The 23,338-nt window shown below is 41.6% G+C and overlaps 3 protein-coding genes across 13 annotated transcripts in view; all 3 read right to left on the bottom strand.

The window, feature by feature from the left end:
* kif13a (kinesin family member 13A) overlaps window positions 1-19,543 on the bottom strand; it is a 56,401-nt gene extending 36,858 nt beyond the window's left edge. For 5 of the 11 annotated variants that reach the window (XM_088997882.1, XM_088997883.1, XM_088997885.1 and 2 more), the window contains exons 1-5: window positions 18,624-19,542; window positions 18,354-18,444; window positions 6,768-6,783; window positions 2,762-2,822; window positions 600-692 (exon numbers count right to left, since the gene is read on the bottom strand). In XM_088997882.1, coding sequence (XP_088854008.1) covers window positions 600-692; window positions 2,762-2,822; window positions 6,768-6,783; window positions 18,354-18,444; window positions 18,624-18,678 — 316 coding nt within the window. In that variant the 5' untranslated portion in view covers window positions 18,679-19,542. Of the gene's footprint in view, window positions 1-599; window positions 693-2,761; window positions 2,823-6,767; window positions 6,784-18,353; window positions 18,445-18,623 lie in introns of all 11 variants that reach the window. The other 6 variants (XM_088997887.1, XM_088997886.1, XM_088997884.1 and 3 more) reach the window with 3 other exon arrangements.
* The window catches only part of LOC148896870 (uncharacterized), a 68,993-nt gene that overhangs the window by 23,522 nt on the left and 22,133 nt on the right, over window positions 1-23,338 (bottom strand). The window lies entirely within an intron of this gene.
* On the bottom strand, window positions 19,659-21,672 carry LOC148896872 (E3 ubiquitin-protein ligase NHLRC1-like). Its single transcript, XM_088998917.1, is given in 2 exon segments — window positions 19,659-20,359; window positions 20,361-21,672. Coding segments are annotated over 2 exon segments (1,212 nt in total). The 5' UTR covers window positions 21,542-21,672; the 3' UTR covers window positions 19,659-20,328.

The raw sequence follows: 23,338 nt of genomic DNA, 5'->3' as shown, positions 1-23,338 counted from the left end.
CTCATCCTCATAATGGTCGTTCGTTGATGAACTGGAGTTGATTGTTTAGTTGTAAGACACATCGACTATTCGCACCAAAACCAAACACACACGATCATATCTGCGGACAAGTCTTAAGTCATTCACTGCCAGACGTGCAAAAAAGAGTCCACTTCAGTGCCAGGGTTTTTGTCATTTTCACTCAAATTGCAGTACCCACATGATATTGAGTTTTAGGACTACATAAACATTCAAGCAGCGTAGGAAACCTTAAACTCTTTTTTTCATCAGAAAAAAAGAGTTAATTCCTAAGTTACAGTATATGGGCCTGGAGTTAGCTGAGCTTGAAATGGGGGTGGCTGTCCAAAATACAATGCAATACATACATATTGGTTTATATAAGGCTTTAACAACAGCTGTAACAATGCGCTAACATGAAAAAAGGGAAATTCTGACCCCTTGTGGAAGGGAAAAAACATCAGGCATAGCCAGCGCTTTATTGGCACCCCTGCAAGAAAAAAACTAAAACCCTCCACGTCATGCTTTTCTATTCCCGAATAAATACAGCGAATGAGTGAAGAACTACACAATTCTTAATCATGATATCATTTCATAATTACCTGTTTGTCCGTAGGCAAATATGCAGGCATTATATCCCTGGAATGCATTTTCAAGTATTCCCTCTCCAAGGCACTTGAACACCACCTCTTGACCTTTAGACAAAGACTCGGTTACCGTGGAGATGAGGATAAAGAGCTCACCATTGTGTCCATCACATGTTTTTGTTTGCATCTTTCAGTCCTTATGGCAAACAAGAATAGTCAACAAGAAATCTAAAACACAAATCCAGTGACCAATGGCTGCCTGGTCATGTTGAAAGTATTTGTGCCGTGCAATCACTTGTGTCGTGCTACTTGGACATGGAACAGCTGTTTAATGAGATAAATAAAGCCTTGGCTCTGCAGCTTCGGGTAGTGCCTTGGGGTGTCTGATTTGTCTTCTGCATGTATGACATCTCCCTGACAAAACAGAGTGGCAAGCAACATTGCCTTTTTATGAAAATGTGCCGTGCACAAATGAACCAATTTTCTTGTGTGATACCATCATTGAAAATGTTGCATAAAGTATTGATTAGCGCTATGAATAGGAGCTAAAGAAATCTGATGAACTCTGTGCAATCACATGAATTGTAATGCTACAATCACCCAAAAGGCTTCATTTTCTTCTAAAGATGACACTGTGTCTTATATGCAGGTGCGCCTTATATGTGAGGTAATATTGTGCCACAACAGTTCTTGCCACTCCTGTCAGCAGCCACAGACTCAATTTCAATTGACTCAAAAATTCAATTTAACCCAGCCTCTACTGTAATGTGGTGTGCCTTATATTTTGAAATACAGTAAAGTCTCGTTATATCGATATCGGATATATCGATAGTCCCGGTTATATCGATACTATTTCTATGCACGCACGGAGAAAATTACATGCAAACAGGGTCGGATATATCGATAGTCCCGGTTATATCGATATTTTTTCGGACTCCCTTGAATATCGATATAACGAGACTTTACTGTATTTTCTATATCTACAGTGTATATTATATTTGAAAAACTTTGTTCATTTATTGAAGGCGCGTCTTATTGTCCGGTGAGCACCTGTATTTGTTTTTCTACTTCTTTCTTTCCTTTCCTCTTCCTTTCATAACTTTGCTGCTGTGTTACTTCCGGGTTGAGTGAACGCTGGCGCGAATGGCTGCCGCTGCTCACCCGCACAAAAAAATCCAGTGAAGTGTCTTTGAGAAGAGTTTTGAAAGGTGCTTAGAAATTAAATGTATTATTATTATTATTATTATTAATAATAATGAAAATTTTGAAAATACGCCATTTATTTGGGGTGAGCCTTATACTCCAGTGCGCCTTACATACCGGAAAATATGGTCAATGGAAACACTACTTATAATGTTGCTTCTGCCAAAAAGGTTGCCTTTAATGTTGTCCGCTCGCAGTGGAGGGTTAGAACGTTTCGTTTTCCGTCTCTCTGGATCAAGGCGTCGCTATTTTTGATTCTGTAAGATTTCTGTAAATTTTAAAGTTTAATTAAATTAAAAAATGTTTAAAATTCTTCAATTTTTTTTGGTATATATTCTTTCAGGAGTACTACTTTTTACTGGTGAACCCATGTAAGTAGTACATTGTAGGGCACAGGTGTCAAAGTCTAGGCCTGGGGGTCAGATCTGGCCCGCCACGTCATTTAGTTCGGCCAGTGAAAGCAAATCAAACTTGCGAAATTCCATGATGCTTACTAAAGTTCGAACCACAAATTGTCCAATGTAAACCATAATAAGTCATTATTTTTTAACTTCAAAATTGAAAACCAGTTTTTTATTATTTTTTGGGTGCACTGTATATGTAATATGTGGAGGAGATTAAAGATTGTAATTCATAACGGCCACGAGAGGAAACCATAACGACAATGTGGCCCGCTACAGAAAATTACTTTGTCACCCTTATTTTCGAGTGTCCACTATTATATGATTAATGCGGTGTGACATTCATTTGTTGCCGTGCTAAATCTCGGTTGAACGATTTATTTTTCCAGGTGTAATGTAAAACCTCAGGCGAGTGTCTATTCATTTTTCAGTTTGTGCATTCAGACAGAAACATTGGAGTTGAATGTGATCCAAAATGCTTCCTCACTGGCGCAAAGCAGCTAAAATTCTTGAAACAGGAAGCAGGTTTGGAGCTCTTTAGGGAGGAGTGAAGAATTTTCACATGTGACTCACCGGCATATTTGGGAACATTGGACTCATCCATGGACCAGAAACAGTGGTCAAAGGCGAACACCTGCAGAGAAGACAGCAAAGTGAACGTTAACACATTTCCCGCGCTTGTCTAAGCACGTATAGTTAAACACAACCTGATTCTGCCTCCTTACAAGGCATAAAATCAGACTTACAACAGCATACAACATGTCTATAAGATGCAGACTCACTGAGCGGATTGTTCAGAGTAATGCTCATTAAGACCGTCTGCACAAATCCACTGTTAGCGGTTTTGTCATAGTGGCTGCAGCTAAATGAATTCATAAATCAGGGTCAACGCTCCCCCAAGAAATTCCAGCACTCGGTGACCCTTGTCTCCAAGGAAACGGGGCCGGAGCGCTTCCCGGCGGTGCATGCTGGCTCAGAGCCCTCAGTGCTGGGTTTCACAACATAGAATTTAGTAGAAGAGACCCCTTGCTTTGTATCCTAGAGGCACCTGCATGAGATCTGGACCAATGACACAGAGAGATGCTCTCTGGAGGGGTGACAGAAGGGAGAGAGAGCCTCTTTTAGCACATGTCTCACAAGGAAACACCCGTCACTCCATATAAAGTATCGGTTGATGAGCATGTTTTCCTAATTTAACTTTACTCAATATAAATATCACCAAAAAATACTGCCAGTTTAAATTATTATTATTTTAAAAAACAGTTTTCATCTTGTATTTGTATATCCGTTCATCCATTTTGTAATTTTCTGATCCATATACAGTAAAGTCTCGTTATATCGATATCGGATATATCGATAGTCCCGGTTATATCGATACTATTTCTATGCACGCACGGAGAAAATTACATGCAAACAGGGTCGGATATATCGATAGTCCCGGTTATATCGATATTTTTCGGACTCCCTTGAATATCGATATAAAGAGACTTTACTGTATATAGAAAACTTTTTTCATTTATTGAAGGTGCGCCTTGTAGTTGTCATGCGCGGTGTGCGAGGTGGTGATGGCGGGGTTCGGATCCCAAAAAGCAGGCGGGAGGGAGCAGGAGGTTGTTTGACAAATTGTATTAAAATAAAGTCAGCAGGAACAAAATGTAAAACATCAAAATCATCTGAATGGAAAAAATACAAAGTAGCAAAAGAAGACCAAAAGTAAAACCCCGCCAAGGTTAAACAAACACGTACACGATGCATACAGCAACCAAGCAGCAAACAAACAATGAACTGGCACCGGATGGTCATGCCGGGTGTCCTTTCAAATGTCAATGATTAAACGACCAGCACCTGCGAGGCTGCAGGCAGGGCTGACGTCGCTACCCGCTGGTCGCCAATCTGATCGGTACGACCAGCACCTGTGCAGGTGTAGGCGGGGACGACAGCGCCCCCCGTTGGTCGCCAACCAGATCGTGACAGTAGTCCAGTGTGCCTTACATATGAAAAAAGTTTGAAAATACACCATTCATTGTGGGTGCGCCTTATAGTCTGGTGCAACTTATACGCCGGAATATACGGTATATGGATCATAAAATTCTCAGGGTGATGGATAGAACTGCAGACTACACCAAGGTCCAACATTAAGCCATTTAGATTGCCAGCGCTTTAAAGGTCACGTGTGTTGTGACGGTCATGTAAGAAACCATACTGGCCTGTATAGTTAAGTCATTTCATATGACATATTGATATTATATGATCAAGATAGCATCTGTAGCCCAGACACAATGTCACCGTGGCTCAGTGCCTGAATAACCAGAATAATAAGCTATCTTTCATTGTCAATCAAAAGTCATCCTGCTTTTCTTTGTCTTTAACTCATTCACTGGCGGATGTGTGCAAAAAAATTGTTCACTCCAGTGCCAGGGTTTTTGTCATTGTCACTCAAATGCCAGGAACCACAGAATATTGAGTTTTAGGACTACATAAACATTCAATGCAGCATAAGAAACCTTAGACTCTCTTCTTTGATCAGAAAAAAGTTAATTCCTAAATTATATGGGTCTGGAGTTATGTGAGCCTGAAATGAGGGCGGTTGTCCAAAATACAATACAATACAATACAATACAATACAATACAATACATATAGATTTATATAGTGCTTTAACAACAGCTGAAGCTGTAACAAAGCGCTAACATGGAAAAAGGGAAATACGACCCCCTCGTGGAACGAAGAAAAACATTGCCAGAGGGCTGACCAGCGCTTTATCGGCAGTCCCAGAAAGCAAAACAAAAACCCGAACAAATTCAGGAATGGCGCCCCACGTCATATTTTCAATTCCCGATTAAATTTGAGAATGGAAGTGAATGAGTTAATAGAGTCTTGCCATTTTTATAAAACTGATATATTTGTTCGATAAATGATAGTTTCACTATTATACACGGTTGACACCAAATTCAAATAGCTAGTAATTGTCTAAAAAAAAAAAACGAAATGAAAAAAGTGTGCACCTGTGCAAGCACACACTGAGGATGCTGCTGTTTGAATGTGAGCATTGTGGCAATTTGCTGTCAAAGCATTACTATCGTAAACAAACTCCTTCATAATCATGATAGGGGCCATTGGCTGGGAAGCTGCTCCTTTTGCACAGTCAGCATGAGGAGCTTGGAAAAAACGCACGCTTTGAAAACAAAAGCTCTTCTTGTGACTTCAGTGAAGTGACTGGTGCCTTTGAAAGGAACAAAAAGTGCCATCATTCTCAATTAGAGCTGCTTTACTAGCTACGACCGAGAACTCTTCTCTGGATTGTCTTGCTTAACTAGCCTGAGTGAGGGTGTTGTGATTCCATCAAAAAAAATCTTGATTGGATAAAAGACCCCTTTTCAAGTCCTACCAGGGGTTAACTTCTTTTCCGCAAGCTGTTTTTTCCAATTGCAATCAAACATAATCAAAGTGGCACGGCGTATGGTGAAATAGAGTTCAGCCCAACTCTCACAACAGAGCGGTCTGACAATAATGTTTCAATTAGGAATTAAAATCAGATCAAGAGACACTGAAAAAAAGCAAACAGAGCAGGAAAAACACTTGCTGACAGGTTGGAAGATTCTAACCAAGTCAGAAGAGCTAGCGAACTCTCTTGCTAACAACCATGAAACTAACACAACAAACATTTCTTAGATTGTCCACTTGACCAAAATGAATATGCTACAACTCTGTATAAGTTCTTTGTAGTTCCATTGAAAAACTGTTCGGACATTTATATCATTAAACATTAGTCTTAGCTGTTTACAGCTAGCAGTGCTAATGCTAGCAAAAGCTGTTACGTAGTCATATTGTGCTTTGGTTTTACCAGATCTAAAAACAGCCCCCACCAAAAAAAAAGTTTTCCACAACAATTTGATTAGGATTTTTGCTGATTAATAGCATAGTAGTTTGTCCTAAATTCACGGTGGCCAATGTCAAGTGTTTAGTAGTTACTGTATCATCCGATCAGATTCTGATACCTACCTATGCCTAATAACACAATAATGATACTGATGTTAACTTATCGGGATAAAAACTATATATCGGACTACAAGCTGTGTTTTCAAAGGCTGTCAAAGAGGTTAGCAGACACATGGTGGTCTTGCGACGGAGTAAATTCAATTTCCGGTTCCAAGAGACTCAGTTTCCATGGGACCTCGTCAACGAGTGTACTAAACACAAGTCACCAGAGTGTCTTCAAGGGGAATAGTGGGGGGAGTGTGATCACAATTGTGCAGTTTTGGATGTGCACACACACTAGCCCAGTGTCAATGCTCATCCTGCTCTCATTGTACAGCCTTTGTGGGTACTCAGCACATCTTAAGAGCTCTGACACATTCACACGAACATCTATCCAGCTCCTGCTGACTGACCCACAGACTAAAAACGCCCTCAATCACTGCCATTGTGCACAGAGATGTGCTGGATGTTTGTCACATCCTCAAGGAAACCGTCTTCGACATCCGCGACTAGACACCAAAATGGTTTCTGTTGCATGAACTCTGTTGATTGCTCGCAGTGATCATGAGAACAACCCAGACAATTGAGGCGGAGGGTACATACCTTTGACTGCTTCCTGCTGAATGATGTGTGCAATCCATCGGACAGATTCCAAAGTGGGGAACCAGCAGAAGAGAGACAAAAAGAATAGTTAGGAATATTGAGATTTAAAAGAAGATACTAAACTCCAGTTAAATATTGTGGGATTCTTCCCCAAAACATGTCATAAATATACACTTTTTGGTCTGTTGTTCACTTCTAAGTGGCATTTCCTGGTGCTGGTCACTGCTGTGATTGGGATCATCTTTGGGCCAGTGGAGCGTAAGTGAGGGCAGGGACTCAGCATTCAATGTCCCACTGGCTCTGTTAAATAAATAGATCTTCTGCCTGCATGTGGACTTAGCAAGTTCCACTCAGCATTCCCAGATCCCGGAACCAATGACAAAAGGTTTGCGCCGTATACACAGCCTCAAGTTAAGTCGGACTACGTTCTTAACTGTAGAGATGGAATTCCCCAAAGCTGAAAAACAGGCTCAAACCCACCTCCCACCACCACCATCACAACAGATGCTGTAATATGATGAGCTGAAACAAAATAACATTATTAAACAACAGGCTAATAAACCCACATGAAATATAACAGCTTGCGCTCTTTTGGGACACATTTTACAAGATGTTGCACGAGTAATTCTGCGGGAATTCTGTGTTCATTCAACCAGAGAAACATTTGTGTAGTCGGATGTCACTGATTGAGTGGTCTTTTATGGCCTCTTTTGATCACAATTTCTGGCCAGTTAATCTCCGATATGCTGTTAAAGAGGTTTAGGTCAGGGCTCTAGAGATCCTCCTAATTTCTAAATACAGTAAAGTCTCGTTATATCGATATTCTCGGGAGTCGGAAAAAATATCGATATAACCGGACTATGGATATATCCGATCCTGCGGCATGTAAATTTTCTCCTTGCGTTCATAGAAATAGTATCGTAATAAGCAGTACTATCGATATAACCGATACTGTAGATCATAAATATTTGAAGGTGATTACTGTTTTTTTCACCTTTCACAGGGGGTGTGGGAGGGGGTTATGGTCCCCATCAAAAGTTAAAAATTAGGGATTATTGTACAGATGCTTCCCAGTTTATGAACATTCGAGTTACAATAAAATGGTACATACGAACATTTTTTAGGGTACTGTAAGTCGAAAAATATTTGGACAGGGATGCTGTAAGTTAGATTTTGTATTGCGCTGAAGTGTTGCCAACGAGTCCAGGCCCATATCCGCCGAGCTCGCTTACGATTGGCTGTGTAGAGTATGTGGGTGGGAAGGAAATCCCTCTTCTCAGTTGACGCTCCAGGAGGATGTGATGCATAACAAAAAGTAATGGGTGCGGGCACCTAATTCAGTAATTAGGTGCCAGCTGCTTCAGTAATGGCTTACTGAAGACCCAAGGAGATATGTCGTCGTACTACAGTAGGAGTGAATTTATTTCATGACTGTTAGAGTGTCCGTGTTTTATACTTCCCCATTCAGTGTTTGACTTAAACATACATACATTCCATACAAAATATAGCACTGAAGCAACTTGCGACCAAATTCATGTTATGAATGAACGCTTGGAACGCATCTCGTTCGTAAGGTGGGGAGTGTCTGTACTGGCTGATATTCATAAATTATTCAATTTTACAATGTTTTTTAACAACCCACTCCTTTGTAGTAAGTGAAAGAAAACATTTATTTGCACTTGACTGGGTCCAGCAGCGGGAAAAACATAGTGTGTCTGAAGACTTGTGTCCCATTACTTTTAGCTTTGTAGTTCCGTCCTGCACCGGTCATCAAATACCTCCAATAAGTGTTTAGTGCCATTAAGGCAGGAGGAGGTCGTCACCTTCACATGGTAACTCATATATCCAGTACTGTATTAGCCTGGCTGCTTTTACAATACAGGAAACACTACACCGAGGGGCACTTACATTTCTGGGAGGCATCATTAACATTTCTGTTTTCCACATATAGAAACTGCTGCCACATACAAAACGATGCCACCATTAAAAAATGGTTAAAATGTAATAGCATTTTCTTTGAAAGGTAGACGAATATATCAAAACATTTTTAATGAATTATTTGACCCAGAATTCAATCGTTTAGGGCACAGGTGTCAAAGTTAAGGCCCGGGGGCCAAATCTGGCCCACCATATAATTTTATTCGGCCCGCGAAAGCAAGTCAAGCATGTCAAGTTCTATGATGCTAGCGAAAGTCAGAAAAAAGGCAAATTGTCCCATGAAGCACAATAAAAGTCATTATTTTTACTTCAAATTTGAAAACTAGTTATTCATTAATTTGTTGTGCGCTCTATGTGTAACATGTGGAGGGGATTAAACATTATAATGGCTTCTCCAAATTCATAACAGCCCCCCCCCAGAGGAAGTTAACTACAAAAATGAGTTTGACACATTTGTTTTAGGGTAATATTAACCACAGGGGTAAGATTGAACGAACACATACTATGTCGACAAATGTGTTGCAAACAACCTGCGGACAAGAAATCACCATGTTAAACAAACAATGAATGTCATGCCAGCAAAACTAACCCACAACAAAGAAAAATTGATGCAGGCCCTTTACAGACGTACCAGAGAAGGTGCTACATGCGCGACAATGCACAGTGTAACTTCCCGCACCGATTCCCTGGCTCGCTTTTGTCTGTACAGTATAACCGGCCACATCTGGTATGTCGGGAATGTTGAGCAAGACAATGGAGGGATTTGTAGTCGACTGGTTATAAATAGATCTTAATAACTCAATTATCGGTACTCCCTTATATAAGACAAATGAAGACTTCATTCATGACTTGTACTTTATTTAATGTGACGTATTCATCCATCCGTCTCGATCATTTCAAGAGCCCCCCACCATAAATTCCAGCATGTAAGGTACCAGTTGTCCCACTCGGCATCCCGATATAATCTCTTAATCTCAAAAGAAATCTGCCTGCTTCTGAACTCAGTCACTGCCATTCCCAAATTTATTCGTGATTTGAAGATATGACGTAGAACGCCATTCCAGAATTGGTTCAGGTTTTGTTTTTTCATGCTTGGGTGTCGATAAAGAGCTGGCGATGGCCTCTGGCAATGTTTTTTTTTTTCCACAGGGGAGCAGCATTTCCTTTTTTTCTATGTTAGCGCTTTGTTTCAGCTTCAGCGCTACATAAACCAATATGTATGTATTGCATTGTAGTTTGGACAGCCACCCTCATTTCAAGCTCATATAACTCCAGACCCATATAATTTAGGAATTAACTCTTTTTTTCTGATGAAAGAAGAAAGTCTAAGTTTTTTTACGCTGTCTTGAATGTTTATGTAATTCTAAAACACAATATTTCGTGGGTCCTGGAATTCAAGTGACAATGACAAAAACCCTGGCACTGGAGTGGACACATTTTTGCACGTCTGGCAGTGAATATGTTAATGTTGTTATACCCTCACGCTCAAAATAAATTGTCAATCGTTTAACGGTCTCATCGATTAGCCGTTGAACAATACGACTTTTATACACATTTTCTGCGTGAAAATTAAATCATGTGGTCATATTATTGTTAAATAACGGCGTAAATGCTGCAGCGTTCGACTGATTTTAATAATGCATGAAAGCATTCAGCATAAATGCTAAGTGAAGTGTATTCATGCCCTTCCAATGTCAGGCGTGGCCACTCTGTTACAAAGCTTGGATGGGGCAGCCTCAGGGCAATTTGATTAAAATTTAGCGTGTATGACATGTTGAGGTTGGAGGGCCGATGCACACATAGCCCGAGGTTGCTGGTTTTGCGCGCTTTGTTTTATGTCGTATCAATTGTGTCACCCTAACTGTGCTTCCAGTCATTTCATGATAATAAAATATATCAACATAGCCAAAAGACAAATACTGTTATAATTCAGCCCACACCCATAAGATCCCTATCGTAAAAATGATCTTATTGGACAGATCTCAAGCAGAAAATCCCCCACTTTTGACTGAGATTTTTAAATTTCTTCCATTAAGCGCCATTGTGCATGGTTAGTTGAGGTCTTTCTGCAGCCCACAGTTTTGGATACTGTATGCACCCCCAAGGGGGAAGCTATGAAGAGTGGGGGTGCGAGCAGGAGAATCCCCTCCCTGCTGCGAATATGGAGTCGGATTAAGGCCACTGGGTCATTATGTTGTCAAAATATGTCCTCTTCTCACCCAACAGGAAACAAACACACAAGAAAATGTATCATCTCGCAATACCTCATCTAGTATACAAGATGAAAAAGGGCTTCTTCTTGTGGTGGAACAATGGTTATAAAACAGAAAGCATACCTGCCAACCGGTTGTATTTTGCCGTATTCTGTACGATTGTTGCACTTTTTTTAGATGTGTACAGCATACAAGAAAGTTTGTACGGGAAATGCAAATATTGTTAAATATAATTTTGAGAAACTTTTGATTACGTTTTCGTCATTAAATATTAGCAGTAATGTTAACGAAAACAAATATCGCTACTCGTAAATAGCAAAGTCGACCACCGAGAAAACAAGTCCATGCGAAAAGTCTCGAGAAGAAACAAAAGTTCCCAGAAGAGAAGTTCCGGTCAAATGGAATTTTATTGTGAAATCAGTTAATTTAAAATATTTTACAGTGTTTTTTTTTCATTATGGTGGCACAGGAGCACAAGATATTACGTATATCTTACTGACCGTATTGCAGTTGTTTATGATACTATTTCTATATATTTTTAATGGGTTCAATTATAACTTCGAATTTGAAATAAAAAATAATGATTGTTATTGTGGTGTACATGGGACAATTTGACATTTCCGTTCGGACTTTAGCAAGCATCATTGCGCTTGATATGTTTGATTTGCTTTCACGGGCCGAATAAAATGATGTGGCAGGCCAGATTTGGCCCCCGGGCCTTGACTTTGACACCTGTGGCGTAAGCGTTTCCTTTGTACTACTAGTATGTAAAACAAATTACAAAAAAAAAAACAACACTTGTTTTATTTTTAGGCGTCGGAAATCGGAAAAATAATGCAATTAAAGGAAACTGTCCATCATGAATGTTTTACATGCTCAATGTTTTGGGTGCCTGCGAAATACGTCTCATATGATCATCACGTCACTTGTCGTTGTTGTCTCGGCAACAGTTGTTGCTTAGCAACTACCCCACAAACACGGAGGCAAGACAAATGGCCAGCCTTGTGAGTCAAAGTTCCGATACGAAAGCCAAACGTCGACAGTCAAAAACAGCCTTCATGCGAAGCAATGCGCCGGATGCTCCCGTACGCGGCTGTTGGGGAATTTTCCCGTGCTCATGCCAAGAGCGCAACAGATGACTGCGATGACAAGGTGGATCTGCGGGCCATGCGTGCAGAAGGATGCGCCGCCCCAGAAGTATTAAATCAGTTCCGCAGACAACACTTGAAAGGGAAGCCAAGTTTATTTTGAAGAGTCACACGTAGCTGCGATGGACAAACGAACGGCCGAGAAACACAAATCGCAAACGTCACTGAAGACGTTATTGATGTCACATTGATCCATTCGCCGCTTAAGACTGGAAGCCCCCACTCTAAAAACTAAAGAGAGCGTCACAAATTCAAAGATCTCACTGCATGAGAAACAACATCTGAGGCTAATGAGCCACAGACCAAACAAAGATGGGCGATGCCATCATTTCTTCATTCTGTGCAGAAAGATGAAAACAATGGGGCAGCGACAAAACAAATAGCCCTTTTTGTGATTAGGACGCCATGTCAATTTGCGTGAACAGCATGTTTGATAATAAATATATTAGCAGAAATATCTCAGAAAATCTTAGTACATATAAATGAGGATTACTGACACAGGCTAAATCATGAAAAAAAAGGAACATTCCTGAGGGCAGTCACCAAACAAGGCATCATTGTCATTTTGGGAAATGCGTTTCTTTTTGGAAAGCCAGACATGTTGTCTTCTAGAAGCAAATTTCAGTTTAGCTTTTTTAAAGATCTTAAACCTAGCCACTTTTAAATAGGTTCACGCTAGCTATCCAGATAACTGCCCGTTTGAGAGAAAGAAGAGAAAACCGGTCACAAGTAACTTGCTTAATACAGTTTAACAAGGAGCTAATAGTGTTAGCATGATACCAACATGCTTCAATTCATCAAGTGGGTCGATATTGGTATTGTTGCAATACCATGACAAAACTTGAAAAAGCAGTGCAATAGCTCACAGCTAAAGTCAAAGTCAGCTTTATTGTCAAATATGCTAATATGCATGACATACAGCACAGATGAAATTACTGTCCTCTCGGACCCAGCATGCGCTTTATATATTGCGCTTTAACAATAGCTTAAAGGACAACCGACGTCTCCGGACAAGTTGTGTCCATAATTTGTAAAATGGCTTCAAATGACTTCTACTGAGCGTATTTGACAAATATTCCACCGCATATAGCTATATTTTACGTTTTAAGACTCGCACTGAATATTCAGGAAATCTTGTTTTTGAGTTGGTGACGAGTCCGTACGTGACGTCACTAAAGGACCGTCTTTGACCGTAAAAAAGACGCATTGTTGCGGTCCTTCCATCACGTCAATGTATTTTGCTCTACTTGTTTGGTCTGGGGACCTCGTGTTGCACCCAAAAGCCGCCAGAAGGCCAGAAGAGGGCGTCCAAGCACCATATAAGGAATTTATCAGCCTGTGGAAGTGGAGGTGGCCACAGGAGGTCGCCATTTTGTGCCTCTTTTTTTTGGGTGAGAGATTTTCCCCCAATGGTGCCTCAAAATGGCACAAATAAATTCTTTAATAGATTGCAAACATGTATGCTTTCCTCTTCAAAACTATTTGAATCATATTCGTAACTGGATGTGTAACAAGAAAGCATATTCTCCGAATCTGAAACCATCGTTTTGATTCACAAGCAATGCAAGACGTCTTGGCGTGACGTCACAAAATGGGGGCGGGACTTTCTGAAAATGCCCAATTTGCAGCTCATTTTTTTGCAGATTTTGGACACTTTAAGTCATTTTTATTGGTGTTTTGCCTTTGACTAAAAATATCATACTGTGTGTTTTGGGTATTTTAGATGCTATAAAACGTTTTTCTGATGTCAGTTAAAAAACAAAAAAGTGACGTCGGTTGTCCTTTAAGATCAATCCAAATGTGGGCCCAATAAAATGATGTGGCGGGCCAGATTTGACCCCCGGGCTTTGATTTTGACACCTGTGTGCTACAAAGACAGTCTCCAATATCATGATGAATGATGGGAAGACATCCATCCAAGTTTGATCATATCTTCATCGCCAAAGGCTTTTATAAATCTTAATCTCGACGTCTTTGTATTGAGTAGTGTTGGCAGGCATGTCGGAACATGACAGATTGTAATACGGGCCCCCATCTCGAGGGGTATTTCCTTGTCACGTTGCCCCCCTCCACTCATCTCTATCCCAGAGAGCAGCCTCTGGTTTAGTTTTTCTCTGCCTCAACACACCCCCGCTAAACCAATGTGTCCACAGAAGACAAAACGAACATTCCCACGTCAAATGAGCTGCGTGTGCGCCGACATAACTTGCAGATGAAAGCTGAGAAAGACGATTAGGTAACTTAAACCTGCCGCCCCCGGGGGGTCCCTTCCCAAGCTGCATGGCATTGGCGGGCAGCTTAAGGATCACGAGTGTTGCTCTACTGCGGTGTGGTGCAAAGAATGAAACTCAACCATCAAAGTAAATCCCACATATGCTTCCAAATTCTCAGGGCGTCACGCGTCAGGCGCTTATGCTGCGTGGGCTGCCCGTTGAAAACACTATTTAACATTTTTGACCAGTCATGAGATCATCTGAATGCCCAACTGAATTCTACTTTCAGATTTTTAAAGCACAGTATTGTCACAGTATCACATTATGTCGGTGTCTGTCTCTGGCTGTCTGTCTGTCTATCTGTCTTTTTCTCTCTTTTTCTCTGCCTTTCTCACCCTCTTTCTTACCCTTTTTTGCCCTCTCTTTCTATCTCTCGCTCACCTTCTCACCCCCCTCTCGATCTGTCTCTGTCTGCCTGCCCTGTCTGTCTGTCTGTCTGTCTCTCTGTCTGTTTGACTCTCTCTCTCCGACCCTGTCTCTCACCCCCCCCCCTCTCTCTCTCTTTCTCCCTCACACGGTCTCACCCTCTCTCTCTCTGCCTCTCTCCCTCTCTTTCCCTCTCTCTCTCCCTTTCTCGCCCTCTTTCTCACTCTCTCTCTCACCCTGTCTCTCCCCGTCTGTGTGTCTCACTCTCTGTCTCCCCTGTTCCTCTCTCTCTCACTCTAACGCTTTCTCTCACCATCTTTCTTTCTCTCTCGCTCTCTCACACCCTCTGTCCCTCTCTCTCACCCTTTGTGTCACCCTCTCTCTCTTTTTGCTCTTTCCCTCGCTCACTCTCTCTCCCCCTCCCCCTTCTCTCCCTGTCTGTGTCTCTCTCTATCTATCTCCCCCTGCTCCTCTCTCTCTCACCACCTCTCTCTCTCTCTCTCTCTCCCTTTCACTCGCTCTCACCCTCTCTCCCTTTGTCTCACCCTCTTTTTCTCTTACCCTCTTTCGCACTCTCTCTCTTTCACCCACCCCCTCTCTCTGTCTCCCCCCATCTGTGTGTCTCTCTCTCTGTCCCTCCCTGTCTGTGTGTCTCTCTCTCTGCCTCCCCCTTCCCCCCTCTCTCTGTCTCACCTTTTCTCTCTCGCTCTTTCCCTTTCACCCTCTCTCTCTTTCTCTCTCTCTCAGAGAAGAAAAGAAAAATTCCAAAGACCATGTCCCCTGCTGCACCCACTTCAATACCCCTAAATCTTGAGACTTTTCCAGCACACAGGTGTCCTCAAAACATGTCTGCAGAATAGGAAAATAATCAAAAAGAAATAAAGCCTCAGTCGCAAGTCCACCACCGGCAAAAGAGTAAAATTATATGACTTCACAAAACCACTGTAGTCTAAACAGAAAGAGCCAAATCACCAGCAGCATGAACTCATGTGTGTCAAATCTATACATGCAGTACGAATGGACAACACAAATTTGATTGGTCACATTGAACATGAGATCTAAAGATATTTCGGTACAATAGCATTGCATACATAAATACCATCTAGTTGATGTGAACACTTTACGTCAACACATGGGAAATTGTTACATAACTAACATCTGAATACACGATGGAAAGAAATACACAACAATAGCAACTAGCATCCTGATACGTCTTTGGAGAGTGACCGTTGCCAAGTGCAAATTGCCGGTTGGTGTCTGTGTGAATTTGCTGTATTGTTGCTCACCACCAACTGTTACATGTTAAAGAATGTGCACTAAGCTTATGCGTGATCCCTCCCCCCTCACGAAACGCACTCCGTCGCACCAATTCCAAGGTTAGAAGAGAAGAAAATAAAACTCCCAGACGGCATTTTCACCGATCATCACACAATTGTTTGACTTTTTTCAATCATAAGTTTCAAGAACCCATGTCTGTCATTGAGCTGAAAGTCAGCCATTTTGTTTTGAAATTGTCATTTTCGGTCAATTCCGCAGCTCATACTTGGAGGAAATCCAATTTGAGAATTTGTGAAATTGAGTTTCACCGAGGATATCCTCAACAGATGGAGTGACTCAAAAATCACGAAGCTTCGTTATCTACGCCAACTAATTAAGGTTTTTGATCGCCAATATATCATAATTAAAATGAAGATTTAGTAATGGCGATACTTTGCGCTTATCCTGTTCAAGGCCAAGGGGAACAAACAGGAGCCTGACCCAGCTGACTTTGGGAGATAAACTGATGACAGCCTAAACTTGACGCCGGAGGACACAAAAACCGACTTCCACAGACATTCACACTCGCATCTGAAGGAATTGGATTGAAGTCAGGGGAGTCTCCCACTTTCCTGCCAGTGATCCGATTACTTATTTCCTATGTGGAAAAATTCCATTACATTCCATCAATGGTTCATCAAAATGAATGTAAAAAATGATGCTAACAATGCAGCTGTTAAAGCACCAATTTCTCCTGTCAGTAATCTTATGCAGCATTGTAATAATAATAATAATAATAATAATAATAATAATAATAATAGTAATAAATTTCATTCATAAGCACCTTTCAAAACTCTCAAGGTCAATTTACAGTCACAGGATAAGTTTTTCTGTGGGTGAGCAGCGGCAGACACATGCGCCAACGTTCACTCAACCCGGAATAACTTAAATATATAGAAAGTTAGCTAGCTAGCTAGCTAGCTAATAGATAACTAATACATGTAAAGTGTCCTTGAGAGTTTTGAAAGGCGCTTAGAAATTAAATGTATTATTATTATTAGATAGATGGTTTGCTTACATACAGTCTGTGTGTGGCTCAAAAAAATCCAGCTTCCAAATCTCGACATTATGTGCCTGTACTATGCCTGGAACGTCATTGAGTTACCCAGCAGCACCCTCTACTCAAATTAGCTCGGTAGCAAAACGTTGAGACATTCATCGGCTAGGTTCAAACGCGTCACAATTGTGATGTTGAGCTGATTGGAAACTCAACACGAATGAGGGGAGTCACATATCACTTCCTGAGCAACTTTTGAAACTGAATTTCGAGCACCAAATTCCAATGTACGTTTGACAAGTTCAGTTTGGTTTGGTGCATTACAAACAAGGTCAGGGGAGGAAAATATTATAACGGTCTATATTTAACTCATTCACTGCCAATCCCAAATGTATTCTTCTTCTTTTCCTTTCGGCTTTTCCTTCAAGGGGTCGCCACAGCAAATCAGTGTCCTCCATCTTTAGAGGTTTGATCCGCATGTTTGTTTTGGCCAAGCTTTTACGTCCTTCCTGACACAACCCTCTGTATTTATCCAGGCTTGGGGAAATGAAAACAGCACATCGAACGCTATTCCCGAATTGCTTCAGGTTTTGTTTTTTCATGCTTGGGTGTCGATAAAGCGCTGGCCATGGCCTCTGACAATGTTTTTTCCCTTCCTTTTTATCCATGTCAGCGCTTTGTTCCAGCTTCAGCTGTTGTTAAAGTGCTAAATAAACCAATATGTATGTATTGCATACATATACATATTTTTGACAGGCACCCTCATTTCAAGCTCCTATAACTCCAGATCCATATCATTTAGGAATTAACTATTTTTTTTCGATGAAAAAAGAGAGTCCAAGGTTTCTAACACTGTCCTGAATGTTTATGTAGTCCTAAAACTCAATAGTCTGTGGGTCCTGGAATTCAAGTGAGAATGACAAAAACTAGCTCTGAACCCATGTGTCCATCATCTAAACCCCATAAAGGAAAGCGAAGATTCAAACCCAGAACATCAGAACTTTGAAGCAGATGTGCTAACCAATAGCACATCATTCTGTCCTTTTGTTATGGAATACGGTACATCATAAATAATGGGGATGTGATGTTTTGCATACTGCTCGGCAACAAGGTGGGCCAAAGTTATTTGTGCACTTGCACTTGGGGTCAGACGTTTACATAACACCCCCGGAGCCTCACGGGTGCTCCACATATTTGGTGACATTCACACCAAGCACAGTGAAACCAAGCTAAAGTGAAGGATGGGTCACCATGATTGAAATAAAATCGAGTTTAAGTGATGGCAACGCGCTCTTGCGTGAAAATATTAGGAAGGAAAAGTTATTATTATATACCTGTTGTCTCCTTTTGCATTGGAGGGTGGCGGGTGTAGAACCGTCTGGTTGTCCTCCATATCCACCACGCATTTTGTATTCAGCTCAATTTCTACGCGAAGAGGTTTTGTTTTGGAAAACAAAGCAGACGGCGGGGTTGTGAAAATTCGACTTGGTTGGATTATGTTAAAAGTCATCAAAATTCTATTGAAGGTGGAGCTCTTTGAAAAACGACGGATGAAAGTTAGCGGATTTAACAAGTCACAAAAGACAATAAGAAACAAAACTTACCCCTGCGGTTCATGGGACGAACTCTCACTGCAACTTTGACCTTCGTATCCGACATTTTTGTCCACTTTTTTCGTGTGTCTACTCCAAGTGAGAGAAAGTCTCCGGGACAAGTCCGGATTTGCACCGAGGTAAAAGGCGACAGGCTGTGACTCAAATCACCCTTAAAGCGTCCCCGCGTCAAAAACAAACGTCAGGAACGCGTCCATGGTTGTCCTTTATACCCATCGACTTTTGGTTTATTTTTTTTAAGTGTAAATCCAGAACTCGACTCCGTTTCCAGACAGCATCCCCACCGCCATCTTCGTCCGCGGATCGCCAGGGAGCTCGACTGCTCTGCTCTGCTCTCCTCTGGCAGGCTTTGGAGGCTGCACCAAAGTACCGAAAGAAAGAAAGAAGGGGACCAAACCATTTTTGCACTCTGCTCCAAATAGGGGCGACCGGCTTGACATCGAGTCGCGACGGAGGACCAGACATGTTGGATTTACACGACCCTGTGAACGTTAATTTTCATGAAATAAATGTTTTTCACTCACCGGCCACAAAAAATGTCCAACACAGCTCCGTTGGTATCCAAACTACAGTCCGCGGGTTCTTTCTGGGCCCTAGTATATAGTGGGGGGAATATTTATACAACCCCTAATTCTGTTAATGCACAGGTGTCAAAGTGAAGGGCCGAATATGGCCTATCAAATCATTTTATTCGGCCCATGAAAGCAAATCAAACTCGTGAAATTCCATGATGCTTGATAAAGTCCGAGCGAAAATGTCACATTCCGTGGGTCCTGTAATTAGAGTGAAAATGACAAAAACAAAAAAATGGTGTCGGTTGTCCTTTAAAGGACAACCAACGTCACTTTTTTGTTTTTTAACTGACATCAAAAAACGTTTGATAGAATCTAAAATACCCAAAACACGCAGTATGATATTTTTAGTCAAATGCAACACCAATAAAAATGACTTAAAGTGTCCAAAAACTGAAAAAAATTGAGCTGCGAATGCCCCCAGTTCGTGACGTCACGCCAAGACGTCTCGCATTGCTGGAGAATCCAAACAATGGCTTCAGATTCGGAGAATATGCTTTCTTTTTACACATCCAGTTATGAATATGATTCAAATAGTTCTGAAGAGGAAAGCATACACGTTTGCAATCGATTAAAGAATTTATTCCATGCCATTTTGAGGCAACATTGGGGCAACAATGGATCACCAGAAAAGAGGCAGAAAATGGTGACCTCCAGTGGCCACCTCCGCTTCCACAGGCTGATAAATTCCTTATATGGAGCTTGGACTCCCTCTAATGGCGGCTTTTGGGTGACACACGGTTCTCAGACCAAACATGTACAGCAAAATACATTGACGTGATGGAAGGACGCTACAATGCGTATTTTTTTGCGGTCAGGGGGCGGTCCTTTCATGACGTCACGTACGGACTCGTCACCAACTCAAAAACAAGACTTCCTGAATATTCAGCATGAGTCTTAAAACGTAAATTATAGCTACATGCGGTGGAATCTTATTAAAATACGCTCAGTAGAAGTCATTTGAAGACATTTTACAAATTATGGACACAACTTGTCCTGAGACGTCGGTTGTCCTTTAAATATTGAGCCTGACTGCTTCAGAGAATGGGACACAGTTGCATGCTTCTATTTGCTTAGTTTTTCAGATTGTTTTGACGGTTCAATAATTGCGACATTTCAGAAGATTACAATTTAACTACTCGGTCCAGCTTCTGAAGAGTAAATCTTGACTGTGTGGTCTCCTGCGTCCACAATGACAAGAGTGTTGTTAACTGGTACCAGTCCAACAGGTCTAATGAGGTTATCTGCCACAAGAGGAGTAACGACAGCACCATTGTTCACCTCTCCAAAACTCCAAATCATCCCTTGAAGTGAGTCGACCACAAGCAGATGCCCCTTGATGTCAAACGCGACAGCGGATATGTTTATTGAAACAGAGGCCTTCAGGTTCAGACTTAAACTGTCTGTCTGATAGAGGATGTGGAGGTCTGGAGTGAAGACAGTCAGTCTGGAGTAACTTTGCTTCCTTGCGCAGTCCTCAGTCACTTGTTCTACCACCGCCACGTGACCACTAGTCCTGGAGCAGGCCACGGCTTTCGGATTCTCCAGTTGAGAAGCTACCAGTCCTTCTTCCAGCGTGACACCATGTTTGTAGTCCACCTTAAACCAGGACAGTGTCCCCGCTTCAACATCCGACACCAGGATGCATCCGCTACTGTCCGTGTCCACCCCCCATGGCATGCCGAAGCGAGCCTTTATCGTGATCACATGGTTTCCCGTCGACGTGAAAACCTTGACGGCCTTATCGCCCGCATCGGTGACCACCACGTGACCGCAGGTGGTCACTGCGACATCTACCGGGTAACAAACCTTATCGTCTGCGTTTCCTCTTTCCCCAAAAGCGTGCCACTTCTTACCCTGAGAAGTAAATACCATCACGGTCTTCTCACCTTCATGCACTACAAACACAGTCCCTGAGGACTGCATCACCGCCACGCCGACAGGATTGAAAAGTGTCCCCCAACCGCCAAACGTCAAACACAAGCGGAAGGTAGTGCCACTCACACTTGAGGTTTCTTCTTCATCATTTTTTGCCACGCAAGTGCTGGACGAGAGCAACTCCTGCAGGTCACAAAGAGGCTGACAGTGGGAGGTAGCGTCAACAGGGCACAGTTGCCGACAGAAGGGGCACTCCAGCTTCCTCAGGAGAGGGTGGGACAGGGCCCCCACACATTCCGCACAAAGGACGTGACCGCACAACAGGTTCTGCGGCCTTCGCTCCGCCCGCTGAGCGTCGAACTTCTCGAAGCAGACTTTACACTCAAGCAAGTTGACCCGGATCTCTTTCAATGTGCCTTTGGGTCTGAGAACGCCTTCACGGTTAGGGTTCCTCTCCATGATTGCACACGGATGTTCCTTACCCTTCACTTGAAGTGCATGAAAGACCAAAAATTGATGAAGTTGCTTCTAATCGAGCGCAGATAAAAGGAAAGCACATTGGAACATTGTTGTGCTGTGCATGTAGCAGGCCCCAGTCACGTGATGAAAGGCGATCCTCGTGTTCTCTGCTGCCCTCTTTTGGAAATAAACGGCATTACATGCTCACATGACATTTTTAACCCTCATGTTGAAAAAAAATCACGTTGATTATATTGTGGGTTATTTTTACCCGTATCTAAAAATCCACACACGAGTCAAATAACTACTTTGTGTTTCTCAGATGTTATAAACATACTCGAAAAGAGAGACAATATATTTATATCCCATTGGGATAACTGTGTTGAAGGAAAAAGAAATGATATCCAAAGTTGGGGGGGGATAACTATCCATCTATCTAGCTAGCTATCTCGCTAGCTCGGGCTATCCATCCTTCTAGCTAGCTAACTTCTTGTTAGCCAGCTAGTTAGAATACTGCATAATTATCTATCTATCTATCTATCTATCTATCTATCTATCTATCTATCTATCTATCTATCTATCTATCTATCTATCTATCTATCTATCTATCTATCTATCTATCTATCTATCTATCTATCTATCAATCCATCCATCCATCTATACACACACACATGTGGGAAACAACAATTTAATCATACATAAAGGGGGAAAAATCGAATTGTAGAAAACATTGCAGGTCTTGGGTCTTGTGATATAAAATCTCAGCGGGCCAGATTAAGGTTTGGTTGGAGGTTAGGCTGCATGTAACCCAAGGCTATAGTTTTCCCACCACTATTTTATATCAATCCAATACTTTGCCTCCCCGCAGAGCCTAAAACATGGTTTCCTCTTTTAAATCACAGGGAGTTTCAGGAGTTGACATGCTACAGGGATACTTACCACGCCTCCCAGGAGACTCCAAATTCCAATGTCACCATGTGAATCCACTTCACTATCCCACAATCCTTTTGCCCTTCACCGCAAAGTCACATTTCCTTGTAATGGAGTCGTGATGCCACTTGACACGAGCTAGCTATTTTAGTTTCATGATGTGTAGTGAAATTGGATCAGTATTTGAATCTGCCAATTTTGTTCTTTGCTGAAGCATGGCATCCCTCGCAGGTCGTTCAAGGTCATTTGTGATTTCCTTTTGTCCTGAACACAGTCTAATCAAGTGACATATATCTATTGTGAAGTTATTTTTTGCATGGTAGACTACTGATTAGACTGTCAACCTCAGAGTGTTGATGTTCACAGTAGACCTTGATCTTCCTGTGTGAAGTTTTATGTTTTCTACATTCCTCTGTTTTTTTTTTGTGATAAACCGGCTTAATAGTGTGAATTTGACAAGGTTATTATAGCTAACGAAATGGATGTTTATGGATGTTGTCAAAGAGGACATGAAGGCAGCTGGTGTGAGAAAAGAGGATGCACAAAACCGCATTAGATGGAGGACATTGATTCGCTGTGGCGACCCCTGAAAGGAAAAGCCGAAAGGAAAAGATTATAGCTAATAACTCAATAATAACTCAAACTAAAACTGAAAAAAAAACCTGAAAAGATCTTTTCATTAGTGACATGTAAATAAAAAAAAAATACTACATATTATAATTACATAGATGTTCTTCATTTTTGTCTGTCATTTCATATTAAGACATGATATTTCTCATTTAAAATATCTATTTTAGTCATACTGTATACCAGTACAGAAGGAAGGTAAGTCAATTTTAGCTTTATTAATAATATTTACTGAGGTCG

This window comes from Hippocampus bargibanti, linkage group LG06, assembly GCF_051943395.1.
Source record: "Hippocampus bargibanti isolate YZ-2025 linkage group LG06, ASM5194339v1, whole genome shotgun sequence".
NCBI classification, from domain to species: Eukaryota; Metazoa; Chordata; class Actinopteri; order Syngnathiformes; family Syngnathidae; genus Hippocampus; species Hippocampus bargibanti.
Note: the sequence above shows the minus strand (reverse complement) of the source record. Positions and strands in the feature narration are given on the sequence as shown.